The following is a 25,522-nucleotide window of genomic DNA, read 5'->3' as shown; positions in this document are numbered from 1 at the left end:
TAGGGAAGGTGGTTTGGGGATTTCATAGGGATGAACTAAGAGGTTACGAAGGTTAGGTGGATGGCGGAAAGACACTCTTGGTGGAGTGGGGAAGATTTCGTGAAGGATGGATCTCATTTCAGGGCAGGATTTGAGGAAGTCATATCCCTCAACTGACATCTCTGCCCAAACTCTTTGTCTTTGAATATGTCTGCTTGTGTCTGTATATGTGTGGATGGATATGTGTGTGTGTGCGAGTGTATACCCGCCTTTTTTGCCCCCTAAGGTAAGTCTTTCCGCTCCCGGGATTGGAATGACTCCTTACCCTCTCCCTTAAAACCCACATCCTTTCGTCTTTCCCTCTTCTTCCCTCTTTCCTGATGAGGCAACAGTTTGTTGCGAAAGCTTGAATTTTGTGTGTTTGTTTGTGTTTGTTTGTGTGTGTCGACCTGCCAGCACTTTCATTTGGTAAGTCACATCTTCTTTGTTTTTAGATATATTTTTCCTACGTGGAATGTTTCCCTCTATTTTTATATATATATATATATATATATATATATATATATATATATATATATATATATATATATATATATATATATATATAAAAAAAAAAAGCTCCTCCAGGGTGACGATTTCTCTGGAAAACCTGGCATTATTAGTGAATTACAATTTGATTTGTATGGAAAAATCAGGGAAATTGCAGGGAATTCTATGTTTCTAAGCTAGCACTCTAATTAATTTTCTTGCATTTTATAAATCACAATTCTTAAAATACTTAATATTTCAATGTGTGTTAATTATATGAAAATTATAACATATAAATTATCAGTGTTCAAGAACTATGATTAAAGTACTGCTTTTTGGGTAGTATATCTCAGCTGTGAGGAAAGAAAAGTCATTATTAAGGTATGGTTCCCCCCACCTCTCCTACATTTATTAGGGGCTTCTTATAGCATCATCTTTCTCTCCAAATCTGCTCTCTCTCTCTCGAATAAATAACTTGAAGTATTCACCGTGCCCTCACAACATTCGTGAAAAGAGTGGGATTTCCATTGTCTGTTGACGCATTAAGGAGGCTGTTACATTTGATGAGTTCCAATGGAAAACGTGCTAGCAACAGAAACATTTTCATTGAGTGCTCTTATATTGTCACTTTGTGAGCAAAATACTTGAAGTGTGTCAAAATTTATCATTCCCAGTGCAGAACATTTTTACTTATGTAAAACTTATGTGGACAATAATCTTTCATTTGGTGGATAATGGCAGAGCAAAAAAATTGTGGCTTTCACAACAAATACCAGCTCATCAAATAGACTTACCCTTGTCTATGCAGGTTAAAGGAATGACTTTATGAATGGAACAGAACTGATTCTTTAGGGATCGGAAAGTCAGTGGAGATTATCTGAGGCAAATCAAAGCTACCAATCTTGAGAAGTGAGATGCAGGAAAAATTGCTTCCCTGTCTACCAAAAGCTAGGATTATAAGTGTGTGATGCTGCTAATAGTGTGCAAGAAAAAAAGAACCCTCACAATAAGCAGTTAAAATCACAGAAAAAAATACACTTGAACTGTTTGAACAGATTCAAAAGTTTAAAAGCCCTTGAAAAGCCATATTGGTTTGACGAATCAACGAAAAGTCTTGGGCACTCAGTCCTCTGGTTACCCCCACATGTGTGTGAATCAAATTCCATAGAAATGACCTAGTCGAAAACTATAGGACATGTACGGAAGCAGAATATAAAGGGGGGTATTTCCATGGAGAAACAGCAAGAATTGGCAAAGAACATAACTGCATCTGTGACCATAGCAGACTAGGGGAAATTTGATGAACACATAATCAAAACAGAGAATATGTTTTGGGAAAAAGACTAGTTAATAGATGACACCGTAGATGATGTGTCCATAGGCATAGGTAGGACTGACTCTGCGAACGACAGTGATGACAACAGTAACTCTTCAGATTCGGATCTGTCTCAGCCATTTGACTTGGCTGACACTGACTATAGAATTCAACTATGTTGCTTCGTGAAGAACCGATAACTAAAACTCGTAAGAATTATAAGATGACACTTCCTGGCAGATTAAAACTGTGTGCCGGACCGAGACTCGAACTCGGGGCCTTTGCCTTTCCCAGGTAAGTGCGCTACCAACTGAGCTACCCAAGCACGACTCACGCCCCGTCCTCACAGCTTTAAATTCGCCAGTACCTCGTCTCCTACCTTCCAAACTTCACAGAAGCTCTCCTGCGAACCTTGCAGAACTAGCTCTCCTAGAAGAATGGTGTGCACATTGTTAGAATTTTTACATTAGCTGAGAGGAGCCAGATCATTCCCAGTAAAATTCTGCATCACTACATGAAATAGAAAAAGAGATGGCAAGACTGATGTGAGAACTATGTCTCATTATGTTTTGAACAGGGTCTTCTGCTCAGTTCATTCTTTGCTGGTAACATCCTATTTCTTTTCTGAGAAAGTAACATAAATTCATCAAACTCATTGTACATTTCTGGTTTTTCATTTTTGTTTCTTCAGTGGTTCACTGTTTGTTCTTGTTGTAATACTTTACATTTGCACCTCCCCAGTTTTCTTCCTTCTTTGAGCATCTCTCCAGTTTTCTTCCTTCTTTGATAACTAACAATATGAAACCATATTTTTTTACAAATATTGTATTAATACATAGGTTAGCTGTAAGTTTCATTTAATGAATCCAAAGAGCTTGTTCTACATATTACTTTTTGTGCTTCAGAGACCAGAGGCCTTTGATACACTTATTGCTGGTGTTGAAAGGGCAATGACACATGCCATAGAGGAAGAAGAGAAAATTCCTATTGATTTAGTTACTAATTTTGATGAAGTTGTGGCTGATATAAAGGCTAAATTACAAAATCTGAAGGAAAATCCTTTACGCAATGAGAAACCAATCATATACCACTTGGATGTAGGTTAGTATTAATGAATGCAGTTAAGCTTTCATACTGTAGCTTATGAATGTTATAATATTTGCATATAGTCTCTTTACAGTCAATAACAAATATTCATCTTAAAAAAATGTTTGTTTTCAGGTGCTATGTATCCAAACATAATTTTAACTAATAGGCTGCAGCCATCTGCAATGGTAGATGAAGTCACTTGTGCCGCATGTGATTTTAATCGTCCAGGGGCCTTATGCCAACGTAAAATGGCATGGATGTGGCGTGGAGAATATAGTAAGTGTTACAGTGTTGTACCTTTCTGTATTACCAAAATTTGTCCCTTTTGCTGCTCTTTCAACTCAGTGTTTTTATTCTATAGAATTCTGATTTTTCTCATTAATTTTCACCTTGGTAACACTATTTTATATATAAGTACCTCCTGTGTCAGTAGGGTAATGAAAAGTTGTAGCAGAATGTAAATAATTTAGGAGTATGGGTAACAATTATTGAATAGGAGGGGTGTGGAATTGTTGACAAGCACATAAAAAAGACTGAGCCATTTGAATACACAATGTCGTGACTGCAGTTCTGGAGGTTGACTGGGATGAAGAGTTGTGTTAGGTGGAGAGGGCAAGGAGAGAAAGGTTGTAGTGAGGAGAAGAGAGACTTCGAGAAGGGTGGCTGTTGGCTTGGAGGGAGGCAGCTGGTGTACAGAATAGGTCAGGGGCACTCTCTGGTGCTCCTTTGCTTGCCTGCAAGTAGGTGCGAGGAGTGTATGCTACCCACCAGACAGTCGTGTTGCGTGCATTCTGCACATGTGAGAGCCACGTGGCCACCCGCACCAATGGGCTCTTGACAGGACAGTACAATCGTGTAGACGTCAGCCCAGTTGCCCAACTGCCCACCTGTCAGCTGTTTGCCCATGGGCACTTGGCTGCCCATGGATGGGCACTTCATTTGGAACAGCATGGCGTGGAGTCTTGCACTTCACTGATAAGCATATTTTAAAAATCCGATATACGTATCGTAAGTTCTCCACAGAACAACAAAGAGATAAAAAGTCATAAACTGTCTTTGTAGATGTTTCTTGCTCCTCACTTCTCCCAGTCTTTACCAAATCACTAGCATTTGCACACAAGTTGACCATATTCCTCTCTAAACACACCTGCTGGGCCAAATAGTGCCTGATAGTAATCCATTCAGATGGCTGCTCAGTAATGTGATCTGGACAGTGTTCAGCCAGCTGGCCTTCTGTGAAGAGTGTGACATTTGAGAATGAGTGAATTGGATCAACAATCCAATCCACTGTGCAACTGTTGCATTTGTGCTAAAGTCTTTAGGACAGCTTATAAGGTAGCTCATTCCCTGATGAAGTGACGAATGTCACTCTACAATCAGGGACACAACAGAGATTGGAGTGCAGTTTGTTTTAGAGCTACACCTTTTTTAGATTGAAGTGAGCTGGTAAGTATACCTGCTTAAAGGAAGTCTCTCTAACAGAGGAATCACCTTCAGGGGAGGTCAGGTATCCAACTACAGAAGGAATTGGCATATTTCATCAAAATATAAGAGGTGTTAGAGATAAACTTAGTGAACTTCTTATAGATGTTTACTCTGACATTATAGGTATATTGGAACACCACTTAAATAATTTGACAATTCAGAGGCTTCCTTTAGCAGGATACAGAGTAGGTGGCTGTTTTTCAAGGAGTTCCTTGCGGAGTAGAGGAGTGGCCATGAACGTAAAAAACAGACACCATTAGTGACCTGCAGCCGTCTAGAACGAAATTAGAATTATATTAATACCGTCAGCTGCTGACGGGCATTGTTATACCGTATATCAACGGGGACAGGTGGAAATGTGTGCCCTGACCGGGACTCGAACCAGGGATCTCCTGCTTACATGGCAGACGCTCTATCCATCTGAGCCACTGAGGGCACAGAGCATAGTGTGACTGCAGGGACTATCTCACACACGCCTCCCGCGAGACCCACATTCTCCCCTTCTATGTCCGCACACTGCATTCGTAGTGTCCCACCCCAACACACTCATTACTCATGGAAGACATTCTTACCAAGTCCTGTTAGAGTTTGAGGAATATGTGTGCATCCGCACAGAAGAAGGAGGTCGTTGCCGGTATTGCCAGAACTATTGCTTATATGGATATGGTGTCTGTTCTTTCGGACATGTCTGAGTAATGGGTGTGTTGGGGTGGGACACTACGAATGTAGTGTGTGTACATAGAAGGGGAGAATGTGGGTCTCGCGGGAGGTGTGTGTGAGATAGTCCCTGCAGTCGCACTATGCTCTGTGCCCTCAGTGGCTCAGATGGCTAGAGTGTCTGCCATGTAAGCAGGAGATCCTGGGTTCGAGTCCCAGTCTTAGCACACATTTTTCACCTGTCCCCGGGGATATATATCAATGCCCGTCAGCAGCTGACGGTATTAATATAATTCTAATTTCGTATTCCATTTGAGTCTGTAGATGTACCACAGCACTGCACTGAACAGATATTTGAATGTTGTGAATTTGGTGAAACTGAACTTCTAATTCTTGTTATTTGCAGGTCCCCTAACTCTGACTTCAGAGCATTTCTGCTCAAGCTAGAGAGCGTTCTTGGTCCACTTTATAGGAAGTATAAAAAATTAATTATATGTGGTGACTTCAATATTAATATTGTATATGATTGTGCAAGAAAAATGATGTTGGTAGATCTCCTGAACTTCTGTGATCTGATGCAGATTGTGTTTTTTCCAACTAGGGTGCAGGGGAACAGTAGCACAGCCATAGACAATAATTTTATTCATTCTTCATTACTGGCTGGGCATTCTGTTAGTAAAGGGCCTTTCAGACCATGAAGCACATATTTTAACACTAAAAGGCTTTTGTACTCAAATCAAGTGTCACATGTAATTACAAACTATGTAGCAAAGCTAATCCAGAGGTAGTAGAGTGTTTTTTAAACCTCATTAAGAAACAAGAGTGGTGCCAATAACATAGATGACAAATATAATGCTTTCAGAATGAGATTTTCACTCTGCAGCGGAGTGTGCGCTGATATGAAACTTCCTGGCAGATTAAAACTGTGTGCCTGGCCGAGACTCGAACTCGGGACCTGTCTTGGTCGGGCACACAGTTTTAATCTGCCAGGAAGTTTCATATCTGCGCACACTCCGCTGCAGAGTGAAAATCTCATTCTGGAAACATCCCCCAGGCTGTGGCTAAGCCATGTCTCCGCAATATCCTTTCTTTCAGGAGTGCTAGTTCTGCAAGGTTCGCAGGAGAGCTTCTGTAAAGTTTGGAAGGTAGGAGACGAGGTACTGGCAGAAGTAGAGCTGTGAGTACCGGGCGTGAGTCGTGCTTTGGTAGCTCAGATGGTAGAGCACTTGCCCGCGAAAGGCAAAGGTCCCGAGTTCGAGTCTCGGTCGGGCACACAGTTTTAATCTGCCAGGAAGTTTCATAATGCTTTCCTTTAGAACATTCTAAATGGGGTACTAGCAGTAAAAGGCAGCCTGGGTGTTGACTTGCGTGTTAAGGATATCATATAGAACAAAGTGGGAATTACATCAAAATATTTGAAGTAGTCACAATCAAGCTACAGTAGCCCATTACAAATATTATTGTAAGGTGTTTAAGAATGTTATTAGGAAGACAAAGAGTATTTGGCACATAAATAGAATAGCTAATTCAGAGGATGAAATTAAAACCATATGGTCAGTTGTGAAGGAAATGCCTGGTCAGCAGCACAAGGTCAACGATATAGTCAGTTTATAGTAAAAATATTTCTGTTACTGATAAGTCAGATATATGTACAGTATTTAAGAATAATTTTCTGGGCATTGCTGGTGAATTAAATAAAAACTTGGTTTCTACAGGGAATCATATAACTCTCTTGAAAAATGCCTTTCTGAGATTGGTTTCTGAAATACTCCTCTGTGATACTGACAAGGGGGCGATTGAGTCAATAATTAAATCCTTGAAAATTAAAGCCCCTCATGGGTATGATGGAGTGCCTAGCAGAATATTAAAGTACTGTGCTGCACATGTTAGCCCTGTACTTAGCCATATTTGTAATCTTTCCTTTAGAAATGGTCAGTTTCCTGAATGATTAAAGTACTCAGTAGTAAAGCCGCTTTATAAAAAGGGAGAAAGGGATAATGTAGACTATTTTAGACCTATTTCTATGCCATCAATGTTTGCTAAAGTAATTGAAAAGACTGTATATGTAAGGATAATTGATCATTTTATATCGGATATTTCCTATCAAATGTACAGTTCGGCTTTAGAAGTCATTTAACAACTGAAAATGCTGTATTATCTTTTCTTTGTGAAGTACTGGATGGATTAAACAAAAGGTTTCGAACATTAGGCATATTTTTTTTTTATTTAACTAAGGCGTTTGATGTGTTGATGATAAACTATTGTTCCAGAAGTTGGACGATTGTGGAATACAGGGAGTAGCCCACAATTGGTTCACCTCTTACTTTAACAACAGAAAGCAAAAGGTCATTATTCACATTGTTAAGAATGGCTGTGATGTGGGGTCTGAGTGGGGTGTGGTCAAATGGGGGGTGCCTCAGGGATCAGTGTTGGGGCCACTCCTGTTCCTTATTTGTATAAATGATATGCCTTATAGTATTACAGGTAATTCTAAAATATTTCTGTTTGCTGATGTCACTAGCTTGGTAGTAAAGGATGTTGTGTGCAACATTGGCTTGGTTTCAAATAGTGCAGTTCATTACATATGTTCATGGCTTGCAGAAAATAAACCATCTCAAAATCACAGAATGACTCAGTTTTTACAGTTTCTAACAGACAATTAAAAAAACTGACATTTTAATTTCACAGAATTGGCATATGATTAGTGAAACTGAACAGTTCAAATTTCTAGGTGTTCAGATAGATAGGAAGCTGTTGTGGAAAGCCCACATTTATGATCTTGTTCAAAGACTTAATGCTGCCATTTTTAATATTCGAACAGTACATAAAGTAAGCAATCATTCGACATGGAAATTAGTCTACTATGCTTATTTTCATTCACTTACATCATATGGTATTATATTTTGGGGTAACTTTTCCCATTCTCAAAGGATATTTTTGTCTTAGAAATGGGCAGTTTGGGCAATAAGTAGTGTAAGTTCACAAACCTCTTGTTGACCCCTATTCACTAGTATGGGTACCCTGACATTGGCCTCTCAATATATGTATTCTTTACTGTTGTTTCTTGTTAACAATATCAGCTTATTCTCAAGAACTAGCAGCTTTCACTCAGTTAATACTAGGCAGAAATCCAGTCTGCATTTGGATTGCACTTCCTTAACTTTTGTCCAGAAAGGAATGCAGTATACTGCTGCATCCATTTTCAGTAAGCTACCACAAGAATTCAAAAATCTGAACAGTAATCCACGCGTTTTTAAATTGAAACTGGAGAATTTTCTTGTGGGTCACTTCTTCTACTCTGTTGATGAGTTCCTTGAAAAATTAATCTGATTCCTGTGTTATATTGTTGATTTCACTTACTTAAACTTATGACTTGACTTATTTTGGGTTTAAACATTACTTTTATGTTGTAATTTCTTGTACTGACACTTTCCATGACCTTGTAGATTTTCTTCTCAATTTTGTCCTACGGAACTAGATGTGTAATTAAAAAAAAAAAGATATTATCACATTTACAGTACATTCAAATGTTAGTGTGGAGTGTGCCGAAGTAGATGACGTTATAGCATAGAAAAAGGACACCTTGGAGTCTTTCCCAACATGAAGAGCAATAACAAGCATGGCGATATTCTGAATGTGCATTTAGATAAGATGGAAGAACACATTTATGCAAGCTATCTCTTTCTCTTTTCAGCCAAAGAGCTTGGAGATGCATATCGAATTTCAGTTGGAGCCCATATTCAGTGGGTTTTGTAACTTATGCCCTATGAATGTATTCCGTTTCAAAGCAGTAGTACATTCAGGATCTCCTGAAAACTCATAATTTTTCGTACAATTTATGGTAATAAAATGGCAGGAAATGTCATATTGGTAGTTAAAGAAGCTCCGTATTAATACTTGTCTGCTATGAAAGTATGTTATTTCAAGCTGTCAGCACATTGAAGATCCATCAAAAATGCGTTCTCTTAGTACAATTTATTATAAATAAATGTCAATAACTTATTAGAGATTAAAGGCTTCAAGAGATGATAAAAAAGGCAAGCTGTACTACCATGTTCTGAAAGTTCGGTGATGCATAATGAATAGACTCACAGAAGTATAGAGCATTGTGTGACTTGTATAGCTGGTTTGCACATCACTAAATGCTTTCTTCTTTTCTGTTGCCGGCAATTGCTTCTAAAATTCAGTTATTTCCAGCATTTGTTGCTATTCTTATTTGTGCAATCCATAGAAACTGTCAGAAGGTGACCTCTAAAACTGTCAGAACGTGATCTCTGGAATTGTTAAAATGAGACCTCTAATTTGATGAGACAAAGGCTTTTCAATTACACGACTTTAAGTAGAATGAAATAATCCCATCTCAGTAACAATCCTGAAACTGTAGAGACCCGAACTCCCCATCATGTCCCTTCTCGTGGAGAAGTTAGTCTTATGAAAGATCTCTAGATAGTTCTATTAGAACTGGGAGAAGCCTCTAGATTGTTCCATGTGTAGCCTGTGCTGCTAATAACTGTTCAAATTGTAAGAGTTTACCAATTATCTTCAAAAAGTAATTGGTTGTGTCTACATTCTGAAAGTTTGTTAATGAAAAGTTTGTTGAAGCCCAGATCATGATGTAAATAAAGTATGTGCTGTGATTATTTCAGTGCCAGCATCACGTAGCGAATTTCAGCGCATCAGGCAGCAGTTGGAGACAGAAAAATTCCCTCCCCTGGTGCCAGGTGGTCCCCACCGTGCATTTCATCAGTTATCTCGTGAAGACCAAGCAGCACATGAAAAAAAACGACTCACTGAATATTGCCGAAAAGCTTATAAGAAAATTCATGTTACAAGGACTGAAGAAAGACTCACCACAATTTGTCAAAAGGAGAATAGTTTCTATGTTGACACTGTTAGAGCATTCCGAGATCGTCGCTATGAATACAAGGGTCTTTCAAAGGTGAGAATAGGTAACTTGCTATGAAAAAATAAAAGGAATGCTCTCTTACTGTAAAGGCGGATGGATTAGAATGGATTTGTGAATTTTGAATTGAATGTTGTGTCCTAATTTTACAAATCTGAATGATTCTGCATTGTCGTAAACATTCATGTGAGGTTTATTGATAAAAAAAACCTCTATAACACTATAACTTAGAAAATAGAAAACAGACAAGACACAATTTATAAAAGTAGTGCTTGAAGCAAAAGGTTTATTCATAATAGGCTAAACCTGAAATAAAGTTTATTCTTGTATTTTCTTCCTGCACTACTCATTAGAGTTCTTCAACATGAAGAAAAAGCAAAGAAATGAAAAGGTCCATGGCTAAAAATAAAAATAGGAGATTAATAACACTGGTCAACAAAATTTAAGTTTTTTTTAATGTTAAAGGGCATGTAATTGGTGATTCTTACTGAGTTTCTTGTGCTGATTTCAAATCTTTTTACATAATTACTTTTCAGTCATCCACAGATTCTGAGTAATCTTATCAATAACATCTCTGACAATTGAAGCAATCAGAATAGAAGTGGAGCAAGTCCAAAGAAAGCATTTCTGAGATATTGGAGGTAAAGATATATATTGGAAAAAAATTGGCATAAACTTTACAAACATAAATTTATTTTATTTTGAAACAGACAATTGTACTTCACTTGTTCTTTGAAAAATGGAGTACGGAGAAAAAACATTGGCGGCTGCAACTATGTCTGAAACGGAAAATATGGACGTGCTTCAGTAGTCTCCAGAAAATAATTCCATTCAAAGTTGTACACAATATCACAGTTTCATGTTTAGTATTTCCAAATCTGTTCTTCTATTGACTGCATTTACCTATGTATTCACACATAGAACAGTTCATTATTGTCTTCAGTCTCAGCGTCATTTTCACCAAACCGTGTTTGATATGTTTTGAAATGCAAGGAACATGTTTGAAGAGTGTAGTAGTTACAGAATGCCGCAGAGTAACTGTTGGCGTGGCTAGGAAAAGTTCTCAGCTCTCCTTAGACCAATTTTCATCACCATCTCAGTAGCCAGACGGCAGCCACAGCACATGCTTCGACAACACATGGGACACTTGCAGCTTATGTTGTCAGCTGCTGTATTGGTGACAAACACATGAGTGTGTCAGCTGTTCAGCCCAGTACTTTCCTGGATAACATCTATGAGAGGCATTGTCTGTTGCTTGTCATAGGCCGACAAGAACAAATTTTAATTAGTAAAGTGATGACAGTTTGTGATTTTAACACAACACATAACATTCATCATAGATGATGGTTTTCTTATCAGTTGGTGATGGTTTTTTATCAATTGAGGAGCACTGAGAACTTTGCCTAGCTACACCAACAGCTACTCTGCAGCATTCTGTAATTACTCCCCACACTATACGACATAACATTTATATACACCAGAAGATGCAACTTAAAAGTTGTGAAACTGGTTGTGTGGGTCTATAACTGACGCTATACAGCTACAGTGGAATGTTGGACTTTTCATTCAGTTTTATATTTAATAATTTTAGTATCTGTATTAGAAAAATGTTTGCTGTGTGAATTGTCAATCAGCCATGTATAACTATTTTAGCTGTGGTAGCCCCAGTTTTAAAATGACTATGTGTAGTTAATCCTTCCATAAAATCTGGGCACCTCTGTTGTTGTAATTCACTGATATCATCAACACTTCTAAAATTTTCAGTCACAATTTTGCCGTTTAGTGGAGTTGGTATGGGAAGGCGTGGTCCAGGAGGTGCTGGTCGATGGCTGATTCTAAAGATGGATATTTAACAAATGAACTAATGCCAGATGTATTTGTCAAGCAGGAGTGGCAGTCTGTTACATAACCCTTAGGTTCCTGCCATATCATAGAACTGCAAAAGGTATATGAAGGGATCCTATTAACCAGTCAGTTAATCATGTCACACATTTGGCACAACAGGTTTGTGAAGCCCAAAAGTTATTCTGGTCTGTTTTACTGTCAAAATAATGTTGGTAAATTATTTTAATTTTAGGAGTCAGATTTTGCCTCTGCGCTTTTCAATTTAATTCGCCACAAGCATAACAAAAATTGTTTTTGACATTTACACATTAGTGAGACATGTTCCTCCTCCTGAAACACAGTGCTTAAGAAAACACACTATCATCTAATGCTACACTTGTCAGTTCATAGCTGAATAACACACAGGATTAGCTCCTCTTACTAAATAAAGCTTCTACTCCTCTGGCAACTAAGCAGGACACCTTCAATATGTAATATATCTTCTTCTTTATTGTTTTTTGGAACAAGCCTTGACCTGGGTAGGGAAAAGCCAATATTATGAGGAAAAGTTCATTGCTGAACATTGTTATCATTCCTGAATTCACAGGCAACATTTGCCTCAAACAAATATGCGAGTTGTTGACCCAGTTGAATAAAATTATATTCTTTTAGTTACTGGATTTTGCACCTCATCTTAATAAACATTTTTAAAGGTTAATGTTACAAAAAACTGGTGGGCAATGGAACATTTCTGCCCTCATTTTTGGATTTGGCAGCGCAGATACATAACAATCAGCTGAAATTATTTATTTAACATATTCATTGTTGACCAGTGTTATGGACATGAAAGAAGCAAAAGAGAATTTTGTTATAAAAATACTAGAGTAGTTGTCTGATAGTATTGAAAATACTGATGCTCTTTGCTGCAGGCAAAAATAAATAAATATTTAAAATAAAATGAAGAGGTTAAAGCTTAGTACCATGCAAGTACCAAGGACAGTGAGTTGGGAAGGTAAAGTTATAGGTTTCTAAAACAAGCAATAATATTGCATGTAGTAAAAACCAGAAAATAAAATGGAAAACATATGTATTGGTAATATAAACACAATAGATGGTAGATAAATGAGGTAACTTTTTACTTAGAACATCACTTACTATACTCAATTAGCAGTTACAGCTTAAATTTACACGAGTTATATTCTTCCATAATCTACACATTTGTGTACAGGAATAGATATACAAAGAGACATGTGTCTTTATTTCAACAATACTCAGTTAGATCTGTGAAATTCTCGAAAATTATGTACATTTCATCAAGAATGTTTTCACAGTGCTTTACAAACCCATTCATTCCATTCTTTTCTGTATTGCAACTTACCGCCCAGAACTTCCTTCATGTCTGTCTTCAGTCAGTAGTAGTATTTCCTCTGCTTTCTTCCACATTGCTCCTGTATTCCCATTTCTGGTGCTTTTGTCTTCCTCCTCTTTGTTCCCTTTTTTCCTCTCCCTCTTTCACTTCTTTGATATGACAGATCGATTTATTTTGCTCCGTTACCAGTTTCTCTTTTTGTTGGTGTTATGCATATTTTCACACACTTTGCTACAATCAGTATCTCCTCAAAATAATTGCACAATTAGAAGTGTTACAAATTGTAGTAGTAGTAGTAGTAGCAGCGCACACACACACACACACACACACACACACACACACACACACACACACACACACACGACCACTGTCTCTGGTTGTTGAGACCAGACTGCGAGCAGCAGTACATGATGGGAGAAGCAACTGGGTGGTGGGGTAAGGAGGAGCCTGGGACAGGGAGGTGGAGGAATAGCTGGGTAGGGTTGGGGGATGGTAAAGTGCTTCTTGTGAGAGCATACAGGGACGAAGTGGGGAGAGGGTAAGGCAGATAGGTGCAGTTGGGAGGCTAGATGGAGAGCAGAGGAGGTGGGGTATAATGGAAAAGGAGCTAAATAAAAAGACTGTGGTGTGGTGGTGGAATAGAGGGCTGTGTAGTGCTGGAATGGGAACAGGGAAGGGGCTGGGTGGGTGACAATGACTAATGAAGGTTGAGGCCAAGAGCAGTGCAGGAACATACACTCCTGGAAATTGAAATAAGAACACCGTGAATTCATTGTCCCAGGAAGGGGAAACTTTATTGACACATTCCTGGGGTCAGATACATCACATGATCACACTGACAGAACCACAGGCACATAGACACAGGCAACAGAGCATGCACAATGTCGGCACTAGTACAGTGTATATCCACCTTTCGCAGCAATGCAGGCTGCTATTCTCCCATGGAGACGATCGTAGAGATGCTGGATGTAGTCCTGTGGAACGGCTTGCCACGCCATTTCCACCTGGCGCCTCAGTTGGACCAGCGTTCGTGCTGGACGTGCAGACCGCGTGAGACGACGCTTCATCCAGTCCCAAACATGCTCAATGGGGGACAGATCCGGAGATCTTGCTGGCCAGGGTAGTTGACTTACGCCTTCTAGAGCACGTTGGGTGGCACGGGATACATGCGGACGTGCATTGTCCTGTTGGAACAGCAAGTTCCCTTGCCGGTCTAGGAATGGTAGAACGATGGGTTCGATGACGGTTTGGATGTACCGTGCACTATTCAGTATCCCCTCGACGATCACCAGTGGTGTACGGCCAGTGTAGGAGATCGCTCCCCACACCATGATGCCGGGTGTTGGCCCTGTGTGCCTCGGTCGTATGCAGTCCTGATTGTGGCGCTCACCTGCACGGCGCCAAACACGCATACGACCATCATTGGCACCAAGGCAGAAGCGACTCTCATCGCTGAAGACGACACGTCTCCATTCGTCCCTCCATTCACGCCTGTCGCGACACCACTGGAGGCGGGCTGCACGATGTTGGGGCATGAGCGGAAGACGGCCTAACGGTGTGCGGGACCCTAGCCCAGCTTCATGGAGACGGTTGCGAATGGTCCTCGCCGATACCCCAGGAGCAACAGTGTCCCTAATTTGCTGGGAAGTGGCGGTGCGGTCCCCTACGGCACTGTGCGGAATCCTACGGTTTTGGCGTGCATCCGTGCGTCGCTGCGGTCCGGTCCCAGGTCGACGGGCACGTGCACCTTCCGCCGACCACTGGCGACAACATCGATGTACTGTGGAGACCTCATGCCCCACGTGTTGAGCAATTCGGCGGTACGTCCACCCGGCCTCCCGCATGCCCACTATACGCCCTCGCTCAAAGTCCGTCAACTGCACATACGGTTCACGTCCACGCTGTCGAGGCATGCTACCAGTGTTAAAGACTGCGATGGAGCTCCGTATGCCACGGCAAACTGGCTGACACTGACGGCGGTGGTGCACAAATGCTGCGCAGCTAGCGCCATTCGACGGCCAACACCGCGGTTCCTGGTGTGTCCGCTGTGCCGTGCATGTGATCATTGCTTGTACAGCCCTCTCGCAGTGTCCGGAGCAAGTATGGTGGGTCTGACACACCGGTGTCAATGTGTTCTTTTTTCCATTTCCAGGAGTGTATGATATATTGCAGGGAGAGTTCCCACCTGTGAAATTCAGAAAAACTGGTTTTGGTGGGAAGGATCCAGTGAACCAATTATTAAAATGAAGAATGTTGTGTTTGGCAGCATGTCCAGCAACAGGGTGGCCCAGCTGTTTCTTGAACACAGTTTGTTGCTCATCATTCATGCAGACAGACAGCTTGTTGGTTGTCATGCCCACGTAGAATGCAGCACAGTGGTTGCAGCTTAGCTTGTACATCACATGACTGGTTTCACAGGTAGCTCTGCCTTTGATGGGTTAGGTAATGCTTTCAACTAGACTGGAGTAGGTGGTTGGTGGGAGGATGTGTGGGAAAGGTCTTGCACCTTAATGTGTTAGCCCCACAGAAGCATCAGTTCTCTCCAAAGGCCTGACCTTTTGCCCCACTCCCAAATTCAGTCATGCGGGACTTGTTAAGGACCTTCTCTTCTTGTCCTGGTCCTTAATGTGAAACACTTTTCCGCCACCAACTCTACCAACCAGACTCAACCAAAGAATAATGTTTAATCCTACCTAACTCAGTTCACTCCTCCATCCAACCATGATCCACCCCCACTGTCCCCAAACAAACCCCGATTAAATTTGCAGAATTTCTTAAACTCGAACCTTGCCTCACCATCATTCCCCAAATCCCACAACAAGCAGGCTAATTTTACATCTGCATATAGAAACTCAATCCATCACCTAAAAACTGATTTCGACCTTATAATTCTACCTGCCAACAAACACTCCACCACTGTTGTTTTGAACCGCAAGGATTACCTGCCAAAATGACTCCGCCAGCTATCAGGTTCATCCACCTACAGACACTGCCCCAGTGACCAAATTACAGAAATTCAGCAGCATCTCCAGTCTGTCTTCAAAGCCTTAGGTCCACCAGTGAACCACTCCCTGGAGTGCGTCTCTCTCTTCATTACCACAGTTTGCACTCCTACCTTCTACATGCTTCCCAATGTCCATAAACCCAATCACCCAGAGTGTCCCATTGTGACTAGTTACTGTGCCCCTACTGAGAGAATCTCTGCTCTTGCAGACCAACACCTTCATCCTACTACCCACAACCTACCCTCGTGAAGATACCAACCATTTTCTCCACTGACCCTCCACAGTTCCTGTTCTTTTACCACATCTGTCCTGCTCGTCATTGTTGATGCCATCTCCCTTTTCACTAACATCCATAATACCCATGGCCTTACCACTATTGTACGCTACATTTCCCAATGCCCAACAGATTCCAGACCTACAATCTCATTCCTAGTTGCCATGACCAACCATATCCTCACCCACTACTACTTCTCCTTTGAAGGCATCACCTACAAAGAAATCCACAGTACGGCTATGGGCACCCAGATGGCACCATCCTATTCCAACCTATTTGTGAGCCATCTAGAGGAATCCTTTCTAATCACTCAGAATCCCAAACCCCTCATCTGGTTCAGATTTATTGATGATACCTTCGTGATCTGGATTGAGGGTGAGGATACCCTAACCACATTCCTCCTGAACCTCAACACCTTGTCCCTCATCGCTTTACCTGGTCCTACTCTACCTTCCTCGACATTTACCTCCATCTCAAAGATGCCCACATCAATACCTTCATCCATATCAAACCTACCAACACCAGCAATCCCCCCTGTGGGTCCAGGATTTAGAATAGGCCCAAGGTATTCCTGCCTGTCATAAGAGGTGACTAAATGGAGTCTCACACTTTTTGGCCTTATAAGTTCAGGTCACATTTTATGGTTGACCTGCCACATTCCACATTCTACAGAAGTGTGAGCCATATGGGGAAGGATGCCTTACGTGCCCTTAGATTCGATCTCCTGAACCTCTTGCCATGGCTTTGCATCACCACCTGTAGTTCAGTTATTTGGGCAAGGAGACTTTCTGGGGTATCTCATCTTCTTCGGCTGTCTCCTGTCCCCTTTCACCCCCCCTGATGATATTGGATTTTTCTGCGCCCAATTTCCGGCACGGTAGCCAGTTTGTTGTGGTGGGGCTGTCATGTACCCATTTGCTGGCAGCCCCTGACAACACAGGGACCGCATTGCTGATGCCTGAGCTGTAAACTCCCCACGTATGCTAAGGAGTAGATGCCTGTCTTCCGAGGGCATGAGGACTCCCAGCAACGTCAGGTGGCCTTTGCTGTGGCTGGGTGGTACCCGTGGGGAGAGCTCCTCATCGAAGTGGGTGGTATCAGGGTGGATGACCCACAATGAAGCGGACTAAGTCATCTCGTACTGGTGACCCTACGGTGCCAGCAGTCTTTAAGAAGGGCAAGATTGAGTTCAGTGCCGACAGATATGACCCTAAATCATTTCCCTCCCTCACTACACCATGCAGGGAATGTAGAGCTACAGAACGGAGAGGGCCATATTCGCCTTGGTTTTTTAGTCTGTAGCAGAACCGATGGGGACTCTTTTCTACCAACGAAGCCGCAACTTTTCGTTGAACACCTTTAGGATAAGTTTGGAGAAATGACAACACTGTCCAAGATACGAAACGGTGCAGTCTTGAATCAGACAGCATCCCCAGCCCAATCTTGAACATTACTCACCTGTGACAAGCTGGGTGATATTCCTGTTTCCGTCACTCCCCATAAAAGCCTCAACATGGTCCAGGGGATTATTTTCCATTGTGACCACCTCTTGCAGCCTGACAACGAGCTCCACACCAATTTAGAATGGCAGGGTGTTCATTTCATCTGGTGCGTTTACGGTGGCCCCAAAGACAACAGGGTTGCTACCGGTGCCTTCATCTTGGCCTATGAGGGTGATTCATTGCCTGAAAAGGTCAAGGTGATGGTTTACCGCTTGACATTAAACCATACATCCCTCCCACTATGCAGTGCGTTAAGTGGTGGAAGTTTGGGTATGTCTTCCCGCTGCACTTCTTGCACCAAATGTCGAGACTGCAGACTTCCACTGCACCCAAATACTCCATGTGCACGACCTCCCACTTGCATCAGCTGTGGAGAGCTGCACTCCCCCTGCTCGCCAGACTGGACAGTACTCCAAAAGGAGTATGTATGCAGTATGTACAGCAAACTGCATGCCATTAAGGAGACTATTTTATCACGGTCCGCGCGGCTTCCCCTGTCAGAGGTTCGAGTCCTCCCTCATGCATAGGTGTGTGTTCGTGTTGTCCTTAGCGTAATTTAGTTTAACTAGTGTGTAAGCTTAGGGACCGATGACCTCAGCAGTTTGGCCGCACTAAAAAAAATTTAAAAAAATAGGAGACTACAGATGTGTGGAATTCCTCCATGCAGGCCTCTTGCAGGGACACACTAGTTCTCTACTGGCTCCGCATTGGCCATACATGGCCTACACATGGTTACCTCCTCCGTCACGAGGACTCACCTCGGTGTTAGTGTGGCTCACATATGACTGTCGTCCACATCTTGTTGTATGCCCACTTTTAGCCACTCTGCTGTGGACTTTAAACATTCCCAGCACCATACCTTTGGTGTTGGGTGACCTTACCTCAACAGCAGATTTAGTTTTACGTTTTATTCGTAAGGGGAATTTTTATCGTACCATCTAAGGGTGGGCATTTAGCCTTCTCTCTGAGGTTGCCACCCTCCCTCTATTTTTAACTCTGTTGCATTTTCTTTGGATTTGTTTGTCTTGGTGATCGTTTTTTCCCTACATGTGTTCATCTCGCCTTGTGTTTTTGGGGTGGACATTTTAATGTGTTGGAGAGTGGCTGGCTCATCCTCTTTTATTATTGTGATCAACCAGCCCAGACCATCTGCTCTATGGTGTTAATACCTTTTTCTATATTTCCTTTTACTTTCTCAAACTTACTTTGGATGTTTTTGTACCTTGAGCCTCACTTGCGTCAGGAAAAAGGGACTGACAACCGTGTAGTTTGGTCCCTATATACCCCAAACCAACCAACCAGCCAACCATGAGCAATACCTCCACTTCGACAGCTGCCACCCATTCCATTACCAAGAAGTCCCATCCATATAGCCTAGCCACCTGTGCTGGTCGCACCTGTAGTGACGATCGGCCCTTCTAGACATATACCATGGGTCTCACTGAGACTCTCCATCGAACCTCCCGACTGCACGTAGCTGCCCTACCCCCTCTCCACCTCGTCCCTGTCTGCTCCCACAAGCAGCACTTTACCATCTCCACTCCTACCCTGCTATCCCTCCACCCTGCCCCAGCCTCCTCCTTACCTCCAATACCTGGTTGCTTCTCCCATCCTGCGCTGCTGCTCGCAGTCTGGCCACAGCAGCCAGAGATTGTGGTTTGTGTGTGTGTGTGTGTGTGTGTGTGTGTGTGTGTGTGTGCACGCGCGTGTGTGTGTGTGTGTGTGTGTGTGTGTGTGTGTGTGTGAGAGAGAGAGAGAGAGAGAGAGAATCTATTTCTGAAGAAGGTCTTGTTGGCCGAATGCTTACTTTCTGACAGTATTTTTGTTGTGCCTGTCTGCAACTCAGCATCTCCATTCTGTGCTGGGTAGCAACTATCCTTCTCATAAAAAGCAGATGTTGATGTTTCAAAAGAAGAGTTCTGTGATGCATATTATTCAGTTATTAATTTCTATAGTTTGCCATCGCAAGACAATCAAACGTGATGACACTGCCAGAAAATCAATAGATATTGTTTCTTCTGTTATTCCCTGAATACAAGAATGTTTAATACTATAAAACACAACATCTGATACAACAAACATAGCAAGAGTTAACTCAAAATCAGTTTATATTATCTAAGTGCATACTAATAAACTGAAGAGAGAAGTTAGTGATTTTCTTGACTGATTCTTAGAAACTTGTATGATATATTTCATAAGACACGAAACACTAACACAACTCATCGAATAGCAGAAGTGTTGAGGCATTGACAGGCACGTACAAAAGAGAAAGAAAGCTTGCTGGCTTTTGGAATACATATTTTGCCGAGCTTGAGTGCAAATACTCAAAAAGGCGCAATTCCCCCACTCCCCCTCACACACACACACACACACACACACACACACACACACACACACCTGTGGTCCGAAAGATAATAAGTTTTCTATCTCTCTTGTATGTGCTTGACTCAATGATTCTGCTATTTGATGAATGGTTTCCTTTACTCCTAAGTAAGAATTTTCTGCAAGAATTTTCCATACAAATTATAATGTTTCTAAGGAATTCTGGTATTTGGCTGGAATAATTATTAAATTATATTTAGACTGTGTTCATAAACTTTAATAGTGCAACTTAATGATTTTCAAATACACTCCTGGAAATTGAAATAAGAACACCGTGAATTCATTGTCCCAGGAAGGGGAAACTTTATTGACACATTCCTGGGGTCAGATACATCACATGATCACACTGACAGAACCACAGGCACATAGACACAGGCAACAGAGCATGCACAATGTCGGCACTAGTACAGTGTATATCCACCTTTCGCAGCAATGCAGGCTGCTATTCTCCCATGGAGACGATCGTAGAGATGCTGGATGTAGTCCTGTGGAATGGCTTGCCACGCCATTTCCACCTGGCGCCTCAGTTGGACCAGCGTTCGTGCTGGACGTGCAGACCGCGTGAGACGACGCTTCATCCAGTCCCAAACATGCTCAATGGGGGACAGATCCGGAGATCTTGCTGGCCAGGGTAGTTGACTTACACCTTCTAGAGCACGTTGGGTGGCACGGGATACATGCGGACGTGCATTGTCCTGTTGGAACAGCAAGTTCCCTTGCCGGTCTAGGAATGGTAGAACGATGGGTTCGATGACGGTTTGGATGTACCGTGCACTATTCAGTGTCCCCTCGATGATCACCAGTGGTGTACGGCCAGTGTAGGAGATCGCTCCCCACACCATGATGCCGGGTGTTGGCCCTGTGTGCCTCGGTCGTATGCAGTCCTGATTGTGGCGCTCACCTGCACGGCGCCAAACACGCATACGACCATCATTGGCACCAAGGCAGAAGCGACTCTCATCGCTGAAGATGACACGTCTCCATTCGTCCCTCCATTCACGCCTGTACCGACACCACTGGAGGCAGGCTGCACGATGTTGGGGCGTGAGCGGAAGACGGCCTAACGGTGTGCGGGACCATAGCCCAGCTTCATGGAGACGGTTGCGAATGGTCCTCGCCGATACCCCAGGAGCAACAGTGTCCCTAATTTGCTGGGAAGTGGCGGTGCGGTCCCCTACGGCACTGCGTAGGATCCTACGGTCTTGGCGTGCATCCGTGCGTCGCTGCGGTCCGGTCCCAGGTCGACGGGCACGTGCACCTTCCGCCGACCACTGGCGACAACATCGATGTACTGTGGAGACCTCATGCCCCACGTGTTGAGCAATTCGGCAGTACGTCCACCCGGCCTCCCGCATGCCCACTATACGCCCTCGCTCAAAGTCCGTCAACTGCACATACGGTTCACGTCCACGCTGTCGAGGCATGCTACCAGTGTTAAAGACTGCGATGGAGCTCCGTATGCCACGGCAAACTGGCTGACACTGACGGCGGCGGTGCACAAATGCTGCGCAGCTAGCACCATTCGACGGCCAACACCGCGGTTCCTGGTGTGTCCGCTGTGCCATGCGTGTGATCATTGCTTGTACAGCCCTCTCGCAGTGCCCGGAGCAAGTATGGTGGGTCTGACACACCGGTGTCAATGCGTTCTTTTCTCCATTTCCAGGAGTGTACATTAATTTATGCACCAGTTGCTATATATTTTGTTTCCAGAGTGTTTGTAAAATAATTATAAATCGATGCTTATAACGATTTTCAGGTCGCAAAAAAACAAGTTTCTGAAGCTGTAGCCAAAGGAGATGCTGCTGAAATTAAGTCTGCAAAAAACAGAGAGGTGCTATATGATTCCCTGCAGCTGGCTCATAAGTGTATTCTCAATTCTTTCTATGGTTATGTAATGAGAAGAGGGTGAGTTTATTGCTCATATTTCTCTGTCATATTTCCATTTAGACTCTTTCAATCTAAGTAGATACTTTTCAAGTAAATGCTACATGAAATTTTATATTTTAGAGCCCGCTGGCACAGCATGGAAATGGCTGGTATAGTATGCTACACAGGAGCAGCAATTATAACAAAGGCTCGTGAAATCATAGAACAAGTTGGTCGACCGCTTGAACTTGATACAGATGGTATCTGGTGTATACTGCCAGAGTCCTTTCCAGAAAATTATGTTATTGAGAGTACACACCCAAAGAAGTCTAAAGTGACTATTTCATATACAAATGCTGTTCTGAATGCAATGGTTAAGGTTGGTTATCTGCTACATTATTTTGTAAGCTTAAGTTTGCAAAATTAAATAATCATTGTTGTTGCCATGTACTGTTATTGATTGTACTTTAGACTCTAATATAGCCTGTGGCAGTCGAAGATAACTGCACTAATGGAACCAGGACTTATTGAGACACAAATGGAAAATGTACAATTGGTGTAGAGAGAAATCAAAATAGATACGTGCAAAAGACTCATCTGTACGAGAGTTATTTCATTGTGCTACATGTGCGTCTTTTAATAATCTCTCACCTCCCACTTCCTATCTGTAGCTGGCAGAGAACAATCAGTTTCAAGATCTCATGAATGAATTTATTGGAGGCTCTGCTCCATTTCCAGTGCCATTGTCACATTCAGTTTTCTTGTTTCAGTACTGTCTCTTTGAATCTCCATATTGACAAGTTTCACACCACATATTTATGTACATGTGTAAATCTCAATATTTTTTCTGTATGATGATTCAGTGATGTGACTGAATCATTGTTATCATGTTTTTCAGTATTTAACGTAATGTCTTGCCTTTGGAGAAATTTAGCAAGTTTGTCTGCATTCTTTTTGATACTATACATGTCTGCGTCCATCCCCGTTTTGTGGTTATAATTTTATCTTTGGGTCATTCCATATCAAGTCACCTAGTTTTGCAACATTTTCCTGCTTAATCATCAAAGATTTTGATTAAATTTTATGTGAAAATTCACACGTCATCAAGCAATACTGGCCGAGAGATAGCAACTTTTTTGCCTCCTTGCCTGACTTTGTGCAGAGTGAGCGTGAATTTCTGATAGTTATGAGCAGTTACATATTGGGCAATATTTTGTTGAAAGACATGAAATGTGGTTATTTTGTACATCTTTATGCATTCTCTTAAGAAAAATAACGAATTTTATGAGCTCTATTCAGCCAGAAAATTTTAGCCAAATTCTTCTGTAAAAATCGACGGCTGGAAAAATTTCATCATTTATCTTCTTATATCTTAGGAATAATCAAACAATGGAAAATCCAGGATGGATGGAATATACTCCCGGCCTCATGGCTCCTATCCCTGTTATAGACCCAGATGCAAGACCTTGCCCCATCCAACCTCCAACCACCACCTACTCCTGTCTGTCACAAGCATCACCTGTTCCATCAAAGACAAGGCTACCTGTGAAACCAGTCCTGTGATCTACAAGCTAATCTGCAACCATCATGCTGCATTCTACAGGGGCATGACAACCAAAAGGTGTCTGTCTGCATGAATGGTCACCGACAAACTGGTCGAAAAACAGATGGACCACCCCATTGCTGAGCATGCCATACAACATTATGTTATCCGTTTCAGTGACCACTTCACAGCCTGTACCATCTGGATCCTTCCCACAAACACCAGCTGTTCTGAATTGTGCAGGAGGAAATGCTCCCTGCAATATACCTTCTTTGTTCATTGTCCTTACTCATGTAACTCTCCCCTGCTCTCATTCCAGCACTATGCAGCCTTCTGTTCCACCAACACACCCACAGTCTCTTTACTTCTCTCCTTTTCCGCTACCATCCCCTCCCCCCGCCCTCGCCCTCCGTCTAACCTCCCGACTGTCCCTAACTGCCCTACCCTCTCTCCACCTCGTCTGTCTCTGTATGCTCCCACAAGCAACACTTTACTGTCCCCCACCCCTCCCCCTTACTGTCACTGCCTCCTCCTTACCCCACCACCCAGTTGTTTCTCCCATCATGCACTGCTGCTCGCAGTCTAGCCTCAGCAGCCTGAGACTGTGATCATATGTGTGAGTTGCATTTGTGTGTGTGTGTATGTGTGTGTGTGTGTGTGTGTGTGTGTGTTTTCTTTTTCTGATGAAGGCCTTCTTGGCCAAAAGCTTACTTTCTGAAAGCCTTTTTGTTGTGCCTATCTGCGACTTCTCATGTAGTAACATAACACAAGGTTCTCAAATACAAAGTTTCATGCGTATACCACTTTCCAGTACTGAATAAATTAAGTGCAAAGTTGAAAATTTTGTAAAAAAAAATTAAAAAGTGTGGTGTTTTCAATCTGATTTTGCAAAAACTTTGTTCTATAAAACTTTGCAAACTAGGTTCATTAGAAAGACAGTGGTTTTAAACAAAACAAAAAAGTGTGTATGATTATCCAACATGGGCTAACAATGCTGGATAATTTGAATCCAAGTTGGCTTTGAAAATCGAGGCCCCAAAAAATGTAAACTTCAGATTCTTATATATCATTGAATTCCACAAGGATGTGGAATACAAAATTCCATTCACCTGTTATTTTCCAGTATTCTACAAATTCATCGATAGGATGATGATAATACCATTTTCTATTAAAGCTTCAAAACCAGTCTCACTCAAAGGTACGTGTTTTAAGCTCCCCAGAACAGTGAGTTTAATTTCCAATACGAGCTAACAATGCCATATAAACTATGGCAAAGTATCCAGAAAAATCACTCTTGAATAGAGTTTTATCTTTGGCTTCTTATATCTCATTGCTTAAATGCATGGAAAACATGAAACTTCGGTGACAACTTAGCAACATAAGGTTTTCCAGTATGAAATGTCATTCACATACTGCTTTCCAAATTTCTACAAAATCAGTTCAGACATGATTTTCATAAAAATTACAAAAATAGATCCATTCAATTTGCTTTCAGAAAATCTGTTTTGCGTAATTGATTTTAAACTAATCACAGTTGGAAAGAGTATGTTTTGGAGTGTTTAAAAAAAATCACATTCAGTTTTCCAATATGGGCTAACAATACGTGAAAATGACAGACAGATTTGGAGGAAAGTACCATGGCAACATTTCAACAATCTGTTGACTGCATTTTGCTGCATGTACTTTGTATTTGTGTATTGACAAATAGTATCTCACTATGTTGTATCAGTCCATTCTCTGTGTTTCTTAAATATCATCATCTGGCCTGCAGTATCAATTTCCAGAAAATGAACTGCAGCAA

At 41.9% G+C, this 25,522-nt stretch overlaps 1 protein-coding gene across 1 annotated transcript in view; it reads left to right on the top strand.

The window, feature by feature from the left end:
• The window catches only part of LOC124794912 (DNA polymerase epsilon catalytic subunit 1), a 306,938-nt gene that overhangs the window by 51,993 nt on the left and 229,423 nt on the right, over window positions 1–25,522 (top strand). The window contains exons 9-13 of the mRNA XM_047258614.1: window positions 2,728–2,923; window positions 3,044–3,187; window positions 9,700–9,992; window positions 22,069–22,217; window positions 22,320–22,557. Coding sequence (XP_047114570.1) covers window positions 2,728–2,923; window positions 3,044–3,187; window positions 9,700–9,992; window positions 22,069–22,217; window positions 22,320–22,557 — 1,020 coding nt within the window. The remainder of the gene's footprint in view (window positions 1–2,727; window positions 2,924–3,043; window positions 3,188–9,699; window positions 9,993–22,068; window positions 22,218–22,319; window positions 22,558–25,522) is intronic.

Source organism: Schistocerca piceifrons, chromosome 4 (genome assembly GCF_021461385.2).
Source record: "Schistocerca piceifrons isolate TAMUIC-IGC-003096 chromosome 4, iqSchPice1.1, whole genome shotgun sequence".
Lineage (NCBI taxonomy): Eukaryota > Metazoa > Arthropoda > Insecta > Orthoptera > Acrididae > Schistocerca > Schistocerca piceifrons.
This window is presented reverse-complemented; position numbering and strand designations above follow the sequence as displayed.